Raw genomic sequence first — 15,422 nt, 5'->3', positions numbered from 1 at the left:
GGAAGAATGGCAGAGGATCCCTAAATCCAGGTGTGAAAAGCTTGTTGCATCATTCCCAAGAAGACTCATGGCTGTACTAGCTCAAAAGGGTGCTTCTACTCAATACTGCACAAAGGGTCTGAATATTTATGACCATGTGATATTTCAGTTTTTCTTTTTTAATAAATTTGCACAAATTTCTACATTTCTGTTTTTTTTCTGTCAAGATGGGGTGCTGAGTGTACATTAATGAGAAATAAAATGAACTTTTTTGATTTTAGCAAATGGCTGCAATGAAACAAAGAGTGACACATTTAAAGGGGTCTGAATACTTTCCGTACCCACTGCATAATCAACTAATAATGATAGAAAAAAATTATAATCTGATACCCGAGATGTGAAAAAAAATAAATAAATAACTTGGAACTGTTTTGACCTTCAGAACCAGAACAAATAAGACACTGAAACAAGAAACGTTGCTACAAACTACTGAAATCAAGTGAACATATGTAAAAGCACAAAAATATATTCATGAAACAGTTTCACTTAAAATTTACAATGAAAAATTGTCGGGTTTTTTTCATCATTGAGATTATATTTTCCCTCTGGGATTAATAAAGTATATACCTACCTACCTACCTATTCCAAATACGAACACCAATACAACAAAAGGTGAAGAAAGATCTGGCGTCACATTAGTGTATGTTTTTAACCCCACTGTTGTTAGTATGCAGTGGAAATGTTGTTGGGCATCCAGCCACTGCAAAAATTAACACAAATGCATAAATTACAGAAGCGATGCAGTTAAGACTTTGTTCACTTTTGGCACCGTTCACTGGACAGGTGCGACCAGACAAACCTGAATACTGATTATGGCGGAGAGAGCTTAGTTATTTTAAAATGTGCCGTTTGCTGCGTTTGACCGCACGCTATATCTGTACAGAACTGAGAAATATCGAAAATTAAGAAGATCCATTTGACTTGAGCACTAACTTTTGAAACGCTGCAACCCCTAATTATCAGAAACCCAGTGGAAAACACTGAGAGCATAAACAATGACAACAGCAAAAGAAAAGGTACGCAACACCAAATGTGGTCTGTTTAACACCAGCAATAATGTCTCTCAGTTGCACACTACACAAGCACAAATTATCCTCCTTAACAATGTTGCCACCAATAAAAGGTTGGTTTTTTTGGGGGTTTTTTTGCATGTAATGAGGAGGGTAACATTATCTCAAGAAGTTCCATCAGGTTTGTTTTTATGGCTAAATCAGTCCCATTTATTGTGTAAAACTGCATTTCACATGCAGCCCGAGGTCCCGCTACAGCCTGCATAACAAGCTGGGTTAGTGTGGTGCACGCTCGTTCTGAGACTCCCAATTACAGAGCATCCCGGAAAACGGCTGGCATTTGTCTGTCTTTGTCTCTTCCGCGCTGACATTCACTTTGAGTTTATAGGGTGCCGCGTTCTCTCCCATCTATAATTATTTTTGTTGTTTCCTCGTTCACACCTAAATGTTGAAAATGTGATTTCCTTCCTTCCATCCATTGTTGAAATGGCTGTCATGTTCAGGGTTGGAGAACACATTAGGGCAGAAAGACTAGGCGGGGACGCCCCGAACGGCTCGCCAGTCCATCAAGGGAGTCCATCCTCAGACCGGCTTCTAACTATAATGAATGAAATTCTGCAGAATTTTTTTTTTTTTTTTTTAAACAAATACCCAGCTATTCTCCAACAGGAATTCTCCTCCACCCTTTTTTTTCTAAGTATCATCTGAAAGCGCTGCCCTCTCTTCTAAGCTGCTTCTGCGTCTCCTAGATGTCCATTCTAGATGTGGACGGTGACGTAGCTTGTAAAATTGGGAGTTTTGAATGCTAAATTGACCTCAGATGTGCAATAATAAGAAGCCTCCGATGTACGTGTTGACGCTTGAATTATTTATGAATTCTTTTAGATTTTTTTTTTTTTTTCCCCTCTACAGTTCGCTTGCCTTCTCGTTATCGGGGCTGTAAATGAGTTTGCTGAAAACTGGCCAAAGTGAGATCTCCCCTCTCGGCTTACGGAACATGGTGCATTAAAGTGAATCACAGCAGACAGCTGGGGCCGCCCTTTATGGTAATGCACCCTCTACAATTACTGCTTCGACCTTCCCCGGTAGAAGAAAAATGGGGAGACGTCCATTTAGCAGCCCCTTTCAAACACTTAGTGGCAGCCGCGTTGGGCAGCGGAGGACCACCTTTTGCCTGACATTGACTCTTGTTTAGAGGAGACAGAGAAGACATTAGAAAGGTGACAGGTTGACAGATGAGATGCATCTGTCAACCAGCGAGAGGACCGTGCCCGCATTAATGCAGCCACACTGTCCAGCGCAGATGCAGCTCGGTTGGAGATAACGGTGCCAACTGCAGCTCAAACTAGTGGTCATTTTTCCTCTATTGATTTTTTTTTATTTTATTTTATTTTTTTTATTAAGTTAATGTTTTGCTGAAGGACCGGCATACGTGTCTTTTAGGTGCCGTTTCGTCCGTATGCTTTTAAAAACGTTTGGGTGTGAATGGAGACAGCGAAGGTTTAGATTACAGCTGAAATTGTTAACTTTAAACTGTGGTTACAGTTTCTCAAATATGAATATTTGGTCGTTTTTCTCGCCTTGTACTTTAGTCAACTAAATAGTCTCAGGTTTTGGACTCCTGGTTGTAAAAAATAAAAAAAATCTGTTTCCTAGTACAGTAGCGGAAATATGTTCTGAAGAATATCATGAACAGAGGGACACGAACAGACTTGTATCCATATTATTGGCGCAATAAATGGATATTTTATTTATTTATACATTTTTAAGAGCTTATTCATGTTTTTGAATTTGATTTCCCGTTCCTTTTTAAAAGGGCAATTTTTGTCTTATTTCGAGCATTGTAGGGTGACAGAAAGTAGACGGGGATGGATCTCCTTTTTGTACAACTATTTCCATTTTCCTGTTTCCACTACGGTAGCAGAAACATATTCTGGAGTATCATATGAGCAGAAGCACACAAACAAACTTATATCCATATTATTGTGTGCAATCAATGATTATGGTTAATACAATGTGTTTTCCAGCCTACTGTTAGAAAGGTTAAGGTTGTGAACCTTTTGGTTTGTTTTTTTAATAGTTGCTGGACCTTCACTGTACACTGGCGCCGAGTGTTGAACCACTCTGGAGTTTTTTTTTATATTCCTTGTTGGGGAAATATATTCTTTTCACCGTAAAGCGCATATTATGAACAACTTAAGTCATTTCACCGAATTTCAGTCCGCAAATAAGATGCGAAAACACATGAAAAGCAATGAAAACCTCCCACTACTGATACCAGAGGCTATATACGTTCAGCCTAAGTGCTCACTTAGTATACAGCACAAAACCTCCATTTATTGAAGCATGTTTCTTGCAAATACACTGGAGACAATATGAACTCTTGCAAATACTGCTCCGGCAGGAGAAGGTCGACCTGCAGTACATCCTTCAAAGCTTTACGTGAAGAAAAAAAAACATGTTTTGATTTGGAGTTAGTTCGAAGGTCTTCCCACATCTCTCCAAGCTTAGTCATGACCCGCGCGTGTTCGGATACAACACGCATGTTTTGATTTGGATCGGTGTTGTAGAGCTCGAAGGTCCTTCAAACATTTCTCTGAGCTTAGTCATGACAAGTACATTTAGCCCTGACATTAAAAGTTTCCAAATTTTGCAAAGTTTCTGGGTTTTTTTCCCCCCGCATGTGTCAGCGGGTCCGAAACCTGCTGTACCGCTCCCTCTATCCCAAGTTTAAACATACCTGGAGATGAGGGGGAAAATAGAAGAGACCTCGGGAGCGAGTGTTTGGACCCCGATGTGGTTGGGCGAGTGTGTTGAAATATGATTATCAGATGAAGAGCTCTTTGCAGACAAACTGCTTGAAAGAGATAGAGTGCTGCGCTCCAAAAAAGGTTTCTTCTTGTGGAGCTTTCTGTCAAAGGTGCTCTCTGTATCTGGGGTTTTTAAATAAGAAACCAAGTAAATCGTTGACACCATTGGGTAGCCCGATCTTACAGCAGATGCGCTTCACCCATGCTGTGGCTTCCATTAGACAACAACCCTACACCTAACCTGCGAGATGTACTTTGCATGTCGATATACGGGGGGTGGTGGTGGTGGCGGGAGAAGGACTGAGAAGTGGAAAAACTCACCCTTTATCCTCAAGCTCTCAGGGATCCCGTCCTGCTGAGACAAAAAGAAAAAGGAGAGGAGATCCAAGTTATAATAAAACCGTGAGATGGCAGCATCACCAGCATGACAGAAAAGTGGTTTTCATTAAGCTTGAATGAGTGAAATCTTTGATTCTCAAATCATAGAATGATATTCTGTATACCATTTAATACTTTTAACCAGTTCTCTTTCCAAATAGTTCGGCATTCAATTGAGTTCAGGTTAGTCCAGGCGAGACATCACGGTCCAAGGATTTCACTCTGACAGCAAGAACTCGCAAGAAGTAGCGTTTCCTGTTTGAATGGCAATTAACGGTGCATGAATAAGTCAGACATCCCTTCACTGACGTGCACAATGATCAACCTTGTATTAGTAACCATATCACTGTACATTTAGTGCAAAATAGACATTTTATTTATTTATTTCTACATTTTTCCTGCTCTTGTAATGTTATACAGTTTAGGATTCAGATGTCTTATTCCTTTCTAAAGGCCTTTTTTTTTTTTTTTTTTTTTTTAATATATCTTAATTAGAGCATTGTAAGGCAACACTGTACTACCCTGTCAATCAATGATCGTGTTATTTAGATCACGTTATATCATTCTCTTTACTCTTTCTTTCGTTATGTTTTTGATCTCTTTCTTTCTCAGATTGGATGTGACCTCAGATTGGATGTGACCTCAGATTGGATGTGCATGGACAGCTCTTGAGATGACCCAAATCACTTGGCCAAATTACCATTTCCAATTTCTTTTTTGCCACGCAAAAGAAATCATAGTGGGCAGACGTATAAAGAAGAGCAAATAACTAAGATCTTCCAAGTAGCTGCACTTTAAAATCAGCAGCATTTAGAGGCATGCATAGTGATAGTGGTTGTAGAAAAACGCTGCTATCAGGACTACTATCCCAAGTAGCTGCACCCCACAAACCATGAATGCCAAAGAAAGAGGCATAAATATTTGATTTCTCTACAGTGAAAAATCTGCATAGCTCATCCTTCTCATTCTTGTACAGAATATTCAGAGTCTTTCTACCAGCCCGAGCAGAGGGCTGTCATGGAGAAGATACATTATGCAACAGGTCTACAGTCAATAGTGAACAGCGGTCCCCCCTGACTGCCGACTGAAAATAGCAGTTTACCCATTTCCTGGATTTGTACAGAAAAATCTGCATACTGTACAGTTTCACCCTAACACCTGTTTAATTGAGTCCAAGTCAATAAATAGTGGTTGTAATACATTTAAGACATTTTACACATGTATGGATAGTGAAATCCAAGAGATGTCACCGGTTAAATATTAACTTTGTCGGCTAGAAAAACACAGCGCACCTCCTCATATTTTCTTTAAGACTCGACTGATGCGGAACCTATTTATAACTGCTGTTGTTGATGAACTCCTAATCCGAGGTAAGAGCACCCACATGAGCAATAATGTTCCTTTAACAAGTCTTAGGTTGGATGTAGCGACTTTCTGTGGCACCCGGGCTGCTGTTAAATACAATCGATGGCGCTTACACAGCGACAGCTTCAAACTGACAAGAAAATACCACCGTGACAATTATAACGACACCTACTCCTCACGGTTAATCCGCACAGACAAGTTAACACGCGAAGAAAATGACAGCCTGGAAAAAAACTTAAAAGTAGTATTTTCATTTGGGGGGTAATGCTGACAGATTTCTTTTTAAATATTGATTCATCTCAAAAGGCATTATATTTATAAACTGAGGGCAAATGTACAGAGTTTTCCTTATGAGCTGACTTCAATGATCAATCTTTAATTGTAAAGTGTTTGATAAATCATTAAAAATATATATATATATATTTACACTATATATATTTAAATAGGAAAATAGGATGAAAACAACACTATTGATTTTTTTTTGTAAATCTAACCTTTCACCTTTCCATTGCTACATAAGTCAAATAATTACCAAAGTTTACAAAGAGCAAAACAATATTCAAGACCCGGTACAGTTAAAGGACCGCCAAACTTTGTTGGATTCCTCCTCTGGGAACAATGATAGTCTGCACAACATTTTATGCAAATGCAATGCCATCCGATGGTTGTCGAGATGTGTAAATGTGGGACAGTTTAACGGACCGTTACCAAGACTCAAAACAAGACGACTAGCCTGCGTTAAACATCGTGATCTGGTGTAAAAACTAAAAACATTTTTTTTTAAAATAAGCTATCTCCCATCATCTTTCTGGATGTTTCACAAAACATTTCTGACCTGGCAAACGCCGTCGGCACAAATCACAGTAAACACCTGTGGCTCTCTGACATTCTTCGCATGCCCTCAACCAGCGGCTTCGAGAGGAGCTGACATTTAGAATCGCGCTACAGGTACGGGCAGATATCAAATGGGGCTTATTTGCATACGGCAGACAGTGTTCACACTTCATTTCCTTGAAGAGAGTGATTTCCCCAGGGCCGCTGGCAGTTCTGTCTCTCCTGCCCCGAGACTCTGGGGACGGCGAGGCACCCAGCTGTACGACTTGAGCTTCATCTGCCCCTGTCACAGCTAGCTGGCTGACCGCCCACATCTATCTCGCTCTCCCCCTTCCCTCTGTCGCTCTTTGTCTCTCAACCTTCCCCCCTTCTCCCCCCCACCACCTCGTCCCCGTCCTCCCCCCCCCCCCCCCGCTTTCAAATCTCACTTCCCCCTCTCCGCCAACTTCCAAGTACACTTTCAATTCGCGCCGTTTTATTGCAAATTACAACACACACCTGTGTGGCGAGTGCGCAGACTGTAAAATACGGCGCTGCGTCCTATCAGCGAGGCTCCATCTACACTATCTGTACGGGGCCTAATTGAGGCCAACAACATCATATAGCTCAGTCACTTAACCGATGTTTTAGGACAGAAGGCAACGCTGACGCAGAGGACGTTGGTGGAAAACTAAATTATAAAAAAAAAAAAAAAGGCAGGACACTCAGTAAAACAGCTGAATCAGGCCCAACTTCTGTGTGAGGTCATCCAACAACAACTGGCATTGGGAAACCAAAATACGGGAAGGACATATTCCTGGTGGATCACTTAGCGTTGCCTCAAATTAAATGGGGAGTCGAATGTGCAGACTAGGGATGGGGGCATGATTTTCAAATATTCAAAGGGTCATTAATATATATATTTTTAAATCAATTAGTATGTGTGACTATCGTTCTTCGTTATTGTAACAAATAAAAATAGGCCTATAGTCAGGAACTTCATTGAAACACAATTGCCGGTGGTAACGGTATAAAAGCCACACTAGTATGAATTTGCTCTACGTTATGGACGTTGACGTACTGACAAGTAAAGTCTTCACAGGTCTAACGTAGAAATGACGTAACAACACCAGAAGAAGAGAAAGCAACTACGCGGCAGGATTCGTTGTCGCCAGCCTGTGCCGGGGAGTGATCTGTAAAAGGATGCTGCTTAGTTTGGAAACAAAGAAATGGCTGAGAGAACAAAAATAAATAATGAACAGGTGGGAGAGTTGTTAAAAAATTAAAAAATAAAGAGCAGTGCAACTTCCCTGATAAGGATATGGTTCAGGTTAACAAGTCAGCCAATGAGCAGAAAACAATCACCTGCAAATCGTGTTGATTGACAGTGGTTGCAAGGGGTGGCAGTACGAGCAATCTCTTCAATCAACTCTAATCAAAACGCGCCATCGAACATAAAAGAACGGATCTTCCGCAAACGTCAAAATTGTTATGCAGTGATCGGAAGAAATAAGCTGGCTCTGAAAATCGACCACGATATACAGTATGTCATAACCATCACGTCAATCCATGATTTAAATGTGAGGGCTCTACTTTATGCCCCCCCCCCAATACTACCCTACTATTCCCACACCTTTCCATACTGTGTCCTTGCCTGGCTGTCTGTTTGTAAGTGTTTTTTTTTTTTTTTTAGCTTGTTTAGTGGCCTGTGGTTGGTGGACAAGAGGATGGTGAGGCGCGTTGCCACGTTGCAAAAAGTCATGATACCAATAACAAGTAACAAGTACATAAGCCAAAGAACAGCAAATATAACCAGCCGAAACCGCTTTGAAAACAACACGGGTCAACTCCGATCATGGACGCCAACACCTCGTTATTGTTACAGCGGGCCGGCTCCCGTACAGGTTCGGCTTCTTCATCTCCCCCCGGGGAGACCGCAGAAGCTGGTTACCGCGAACCTCGGGCTCGCTGCCATTTGAAAGTGGACAGCTCATCAAGATGAGTGACGCGGGTTGGGGCTAAAACTGACCAGCGGAGGAGGTGGAAAAATAATACTGACAGTCGTCACATTCAAGCCCAACACATTTCCCCGCTGCGGCTCTAAACTGACGCTACTGTACGTCAAGACGTTTTCCTACAAATTTTTTCCGATTCTTTCCTGTTGTTTTCTCCTATTCCCGTCTCTATCTTTATCTCAACCTAATTTTCCCACCACTCTCTCTCCCTCCCTTCCTTCCTCCCTCCCTCCCTTTCTCCCTTTCTCTCTCTCTCCCTCCATCCCTCCCTCCGTCCCTCCCTCTCCCTCTCTCTCCCTCCCTCTTCCTCCATCCCTCCCTCTCTCTCTCCCTCCCTCCCTCCCTCTCCCTCCATCCCTCCCCCTCTCTCCCCCTCTCCCTCCCCTCCCTCTCCCTCTCCCTCCCTCCCTCTCCCTCTCCCTCCCTCTCCCCTCCCTTCCTCCCTCCCTCTCTCCCTCCCTCTCTCTCCATCCCTCCCTCTCTCTCTCCCTCCCTCCCTCCCTCTCTCCCTCCCTCCCACCCTCCCTTCCTCCCTCCCTCTCTCCCTCCCTCCGTCCCTCCCTCTGTCTCTCTGCTTATCCCCGGTTAATCTAGATTTGCCATGTGGCCAAGCCAGTGCTGGATGGATGGGGCTTTGCACACAGTTGTCCTTGCCTCCATTTTGTTTGTCCTGACATAACAGCTTGATGTCAAAGTGACAAACTCGCAGAAATTGCTTTTGTCCCTCATGCCGAGCGAGTCTGGCCACTTTTTTCCCCCCACAAATTTCACAAATTACACAACGAGCCTCTCCATCACTCCCACAGTCAAACTCCTTCGTGTGAGACCTTGGAAGTGAAATGCGAGCGTGTAACATAAGAGTCGCAGGTAACAGAAGCTTGAAGAAAAGCTACCGTCGCTCTGAGTGGTGCAGCCGCTATAACCAGCGATAATTAGCCCGGGATCCGTGTCCTATACCTGACCCCATGTGGAGGATTTCACAGAGACACCTCTGAAATCGCACCACGGGAATTACGGAGTAGAACATGTGAGCAGCTGTTTATGGCCGAGTGCCTCCTGGTGACTGAAGCCTTTGTGAGAAAAGCTCATAAAGGTCGTGTCCGATCCCGTTACCCCTGTCAAAGACACCGTCCTTCAAAGCAAAAGGAAAAGAAATAGCACGATCCCTGCTGGCTCGAAGCAAAGCACGTTCACACTGAGTGTGTAGAAGAGGAAATCAACACTTATGTTACTCATAAACAGGAGGATTTAGTGTCTTTAGGAGTGATTTATGTCTCAAGGCTTAAAGTTAAAGTGTAATGCAAATGAGATACGGATACTTTTTGTTGTAACTTTACTTTTATGACCCACTATACTTACAAAAAAAATACCAGGAGACTCATACTTTGAGATGTCAGTCATGTTCTAAACCTTGATATTGCTTGTCTGCGATATCTCATTTTGAAACAACTGTTAACGCTGCTCACTCGGCTGTATTGACAAGTGGATGACCGAAGCATCTCTGCAGTCTCGCCAGCAGCGGAGAAAATTCTCTGAGCACCAAAAAGGCCAATGACATGAGTTTTTGAAAGGGCTTACAATGTACCTTTTTTTTTTTTTTCTTCTTCTTCGCTTAACGGCTATAAATTTCCACAGCCTCGTGTGGCAGGCAGACAGATGGGGGGAGGGGGAGGAGGGGGGGGGGTTTACCTCTGTCTCTCTCGCAAGACGAATTGTAACGGTATGCAGATGCTGTAATGACATTCCTACGCGATGTAATCACAGCGCCTGGCACATTAATTTCATTGGAGTGGAAAAGCACATACATCATTTTTGTAGCTTCTCGTCAGATTTCTGCAACACGTGGACATGCATTACTTTAATTATTAAAGCCACTCCGGTTCCAAACCAGGAGCAGCGGAAAGAGTCGGCCATAGCGAGTTTCAATCAGAGATATGCAACGTCGTGTTTGATGCAAGAGAAGGGTAAAGCACTTGTCTCATTCGGTTAAACTAAAACTACTTCAAGAACATACGTCCGTGTCTTCTTTCAACGGCATGGCATCATGTTAGAAAGAAGAGGCTTGTGGTCATCTATATAATGACAAGAAAAGCAAGAAAAACATAGTGTGTAAAATATAGCCCAATTTGTAGGGACAGTTCAGCCAAATAAAGAAAACAAATATTTTTTCTCAATTTTAAATAGTTTGCATAAACCCAAGGAGTAAACCACCATGACATAAAAGCATATTTGACGTCACTTGGGAAGAGCAAGAGGTGGACCTGATTTGATCTGACTGAGAACCCGAGAACACAACACCTGCACAAACCGTCACGGAAACCTGACTGCACCCGAGGCCTGTCAATCAAACCAGGCACGCCGCCAGATATAGCTCTCTTTGGGGCCTAATATCCAATTAATGATTTCATTATTTACAGATAGACCACCAGAGCCCTGATCAGAAGGAACCATAATGACTTTTGAAAAAAAATGACTGACTTTGTATTTTATGATAGAAGTTGAATGGGAGTTTATGGAGCCACAGGCATTTTGGAGCCAACCTCTGGTGGCCCTCGGTGGTATTACACTTTAAAGCATTGACTTTAGGCCACACAGGTAGTGTTGGTTTGAATTTATGGCAAAACTGTTGTATTGAAATCGCAACAAATTTCACAAGTGTACCTAATAGTCTTTTCTTCTTTTGTTTTTTTGTTTTTTTGCTGCTGCTGCTTGAAAGATTGGACAAAAAATAAATAAATCACATTTTGAAAACAGCAACATGCCAAGGAAAATGCAAGACTAAAAAGTAAAAGATGATATCTTTGTTTTTATTCATGTATTTTTTTGTAATTTGGACAAACTCACTTTGTGAGAATGAATTGATTGTGGTATGACGGTCCTGAAATGTTTTCTAACATTGAAATAAGCTTCACCTCGTTTCCAAAATTCTAATCAAACTGAAGAAATAACTATTATTAGTACCCGACAGCCGTTTGCCTCTGTCATCCAGTCAAGTTTCAGTTAACGTCCACGTCGGGATGTATAATACACGTGGTAAAGACTTTTAACAAATCTTTGTACGTGTTCACAAACTCCACCAATAAAAAAAATATTTTATCATAATTAGTGTACGAGTTATTGATTCACGTCCACAAATGTGTTTCGTGAGGCCACGGTGACCTTTGACCACCAAATTCTAATCAGTTCATCTTTAAGTCCTCGTGAACATTTTGTGTCAAATTTCTAAATTCCTTTGAGGCTTTTCTTGAGATATTACGTTAATGAGAATGGGACAGATGGACGCACAACCGGAAACCATAATTCCTCTGGCCCCAGTCGTCGCCATCGCTAAGGCATAACAATAATCCTGTTTTATCAGTGCGTCTCATCCTTGCTAAAGTGGATCCTCGCGATTCTGGCATCAGGACGCTTCTCTGCCGGGATCCGTTGCACTTATTGATGGAGACATGCTCTACCTCTCCCGGAAATCCTTTGCATTAAAGGAAAGAAACACTTCATCCTCCACAGACTTCTTCTTACAAGATGAAACTGTAAAATGCCGGAATCTGGTGAAACAAATTTTACTTGCTTCGTCTCAGGAAATGATATATAGCATCTAGAAAGCTACAAAGCATTGGACAATTAAAAGAAGGTATAAAAAATATTGTGATGTGGTTCTTTCAGACTGTAATGCAACGCTGCCCAGGCAGAGGTGGATGATGGATCATTTGCCTCTCTTCCCTTCGGTATGGACTATCTCAGACGGGCAGAAGTGCTATCTCTGCAGTTTATCGACATCATCTTACAGGATCTTTGGATATTGGAGTTTAAGCCTCTTTACTTCCGTATAACACTCGATATTCTGACTAGCTGCTGCAAGAAAGAAGCAGAGCTCTTGTATAGCTTCTTTTTTTTTTTTTTTTTGCAGTCTACATGTTTAGTGAGCATCTCTGAATAAATCTTTTTCAAAAAGTCAGACTGGGTTTGACGATTGCGTCGATTAAACAGCTTTGCATTGCTTCCAACTCCCTCGTTCAACTCTGCTACAGTTCAATGACGTTCCCCATCTGTTCACCGACTCCCTCTCTTTCAAAGTACCTCTCACCCCGCCCGCCCTTCAGTAACCCATCTTCGTGTCTCATTTCAAAATGCAGACGTGACTAAAGCAGACGGAAACAAATGTTTAATGCAATATTTAGTCTCAAGATGACAGATTGCCTTAAAAGAAAAAGGCAACATATGACCATTTTTCTTTTCTCTGTCACTGATAATTCTTATCATGGTCTGGATAGAGAAAAGTGTTTCCTTGTGAACAGAATTGCAAACGGGGGCTTATGGGAAATGTGTACTGAAGGACCACAATCCGACTGATGCCTCTTGACAAAACACTTCGTTTCCCCTCAACTCTCCCGTCTGCCAAAACAGTCAATTTCCTTCGTTGTCTGGCTCTAATTGATCCATGTCTGCTACTCTGAGGTTTGGGACCCCAATGAGAGGAAGAACAACAACAACAACAAAAAATACAGCATGCTACTACTTTATAGCATAAGAAAATGAACTTGTTCGTTGAGACGCAGCGACATAGGTTAATAAAAGCGGTGGACTTTTGCTTGCGGGGGCCCGACTTGTATCACCAAGTCAATAAGCATTCGATTACATCTTTTATTTAAAACTTTCAAGCTAAAATGCCATCCCAACATCTTCATATCGTTCAAAACTAATCTTTGGCTTTGCTCAGCTGTGCCACGCATCAATGTGATCTCGTCTTTGAAATGACAGCCTCCTGGCACAGAGGGAGGGATAACGATTCATCAAAGTATTTTTTTTCAGTGGCCAGAAAAACAACAACCACGGGAGAGTCATCCGACGCAGAGAAGAGGAAGAAAAGAAAAGAAAAGAAAAGCGCCACTGTAATTAGTTTCATACTTGGCAAAAGAACATAGTCCTCTTGTTATGGACGGCAAATGAAAAAAGAAAGAAATCAATACCTTGTGTCGGAATCTCACGACTGGTCGATAGGGCGGTGACCCGAATCCCTCCTTGTTGGGTCTCCCATTGGCGCCAAGCACAGCGAGCCCCAACAATAAAACTGCAGCCGACCACCATTTGGCCGTCTTCATTGGTGTTTTCCTGTCAAAAACCCAAACGAGAAATGGTGAGTACACTCTCCTACCAACACGCCCTGGAAGTTCGATACTGGTTGGCCAAGACGATACATCAAGTCGGCTGTAATTAGTGTAGACAATGGGAACCGCACAACTGTCGCTGGTTTGAAACAGAGCTATCAATACGTGCCCCACACCCAGCGAGGAGATTAGATCTCCTTTTGAATCAATTATGGGGAAACAGACGTCATGAGAAAAATCAAGATAAAGAAGACAAAGAGCCAATATATTAAGGCAATTAATGTGAGAGGCTTTGGATTAATTAGGCTGAGTGTCTGAGTCAAGCAACTGTGATGTAGCGGAGAGATTACATCTTAAAACGGCTTCCTTACCGCCTCGCGGAGATGCAGCCCAAATATATTTATTTAAAAAGGAGTGAGACTATTTACTTTTCACTTCCAATATCATGGTATTTTCAATTATTCATTACACAGTGTAAAAACAAAACAAAACAACAACAACCAAGTTTGACCTTTGCATGACATGAATTAAACAAAGAGTTCGTGGGGGGAAAAACAACATGCCCTGTGAAAATGTCTGTGTCACTTGAACAGCGACACTGAAGCGAGTAAAGACACGGGAAGTACGCGGAGAAGAAGATGCCGCCTAACGCGAGGTTTAACACCCACACGGATACACAAACACACCCACACACACTTTGTATTAAAACCTGCGACGCGTTCGCTCCTGCGTATTTTTTTTTTCATTTATTTTTTTTTATCCCTCGTCTTAATCTGCTATCATGCCCCCTCCGTTCTTTGTGCTCCTCAACGCAAAAAAAAAAAAAAAAAAAAAAAAATCCCCTTTGTCAAGCGCACTTTAGAAAATATGACACGGCCTGACTCGTCGATTTTCACAGGCAAACACCGAGCTGCACTTTTCGGAGCCTTCCCGAGCCACCGGTGCCTGCTCATCATCCTCCGGCGGAGAGAGATGACTGACAGCGGGACGGTGACCCGGCTTCCTTGTTCTTCTGGATTGACGTCGAGTCAGACAACGACGGCACTGCCGCGGCAGCTCTGTGGGCCCGCACGCTATTCAGCGGAGGTCGGGGAGGTCGCGCAAGCAAAGTGGGATGTCACCGTGATGTGCTGGACAAAAAGGGAACGCTGAAACTTTACTTTCGTGACTTTATGTGACTTCTGTCGCCTTCCTGAGCCGCTTTGACGCCTGCAGATATTCTGCACATTCGCTGCTTTGAAGCTATACTTCCCCTTTGTTTGCAAACCAACTCTTCCTTTCTTTTTCTTGATGAGATTTTTTTTTTTTTAAACTTTGTCTGTACGACGCGTCGTGTCGGAAATGACTTTCAATTCGAAGAACGCATAACAACAGATGGGGTGGTAAATATGTGTATTTATATATACATGTATGTCAATTTTCTTCAGATTCACCCTAACCCTATTTTCACTTTTAATTTAACCTAAGACACAAGCATGTAAAAATGTATGAGCTTTATCAAACTCTGAGACAACCTTGACAGACTGTGCTCCCACTCAGATTACACCCATCACCAGCCCACCTACGAACCCATTAAGCTCCTCACGTTGAATTAGCAGAAACATGATTTCTTTTTCACGACCGAGACAAACAAACCAGCAAAACAAAGAGGAAACTAACGCACAAGTTACAGACAACATACGAGCATAAGCTAGTTTGATAAAGGTCTTTAGCCTGGTGGCCTTCAGAATAAAGCTTTTAGGCTAATGTCAATGCCAGTCCCTTAACCCTATCTGTCAGTGTAGTAGGAAGGAGGCATTGGAAGCAGCATGATAATCTAGTGGGCAGCGAGTTTTTGTAGAAATAATTTTTTAAAAAGTGTTTAGAAATTCTTTAGATCGCTAAAAG

At 42.2% G+C, this 15,422-nt stretch overlaps 1 protein-coding gene across 5 annotated transcripts in view; it reads right to left on the bottom strand.

The window, feature by feature from the left end:
- fstl5 (follistatin-like 5) overlaps window positions 1-15,422 on the bottom strand; it is a 170,362-nt gene that overhangs the window by 128,650 nt on the left and 26,290 nt on the right. For 3 of the 5 annotated variants that reach the window (XM_069701742.1, XM_069701745.1, XM_069701743.1), the window contains 2 exons: window positions 13,398-13,539; window positions 4,181-4,214 (listed from right to left, as the gene is read on the bottom strand). In XM_069701742.1, coding sequence (XP_069557843.1) covers window positions 4,181-4,214; window positions 13,398-13,539 — 176 coding nt within the window. The remainder of the gene's footprint in view (window positions 1-4,180; window positions 4,215-13,397; window positions 13,540-15,422) is intronic. The other 2 variants (XM_069701744.1, XM_069701746.1) reach the window with 1 other exon arrangement.

Source organism: Brachyistius frenatus, unplaced genomic scaffold (assembly GCF_029030835.1).
Source record: "Brachyistius frenatus isolate BFR_SWC_R1_liver_20210118 unplaced genomic scaffold, ASM2903083v1 Contig_38, whole genome shotgun sequence".
NCBI classification, from domain to species: domain Eukaryota; kingdom Metazoa; phylum Chordata; class Actinopteri; family Embiotocidae; genus Brachyistius; species Brachyistius frenatus.
This window is presented reverse-complemented; position numbering and strand designations above follow the sequence as displayed.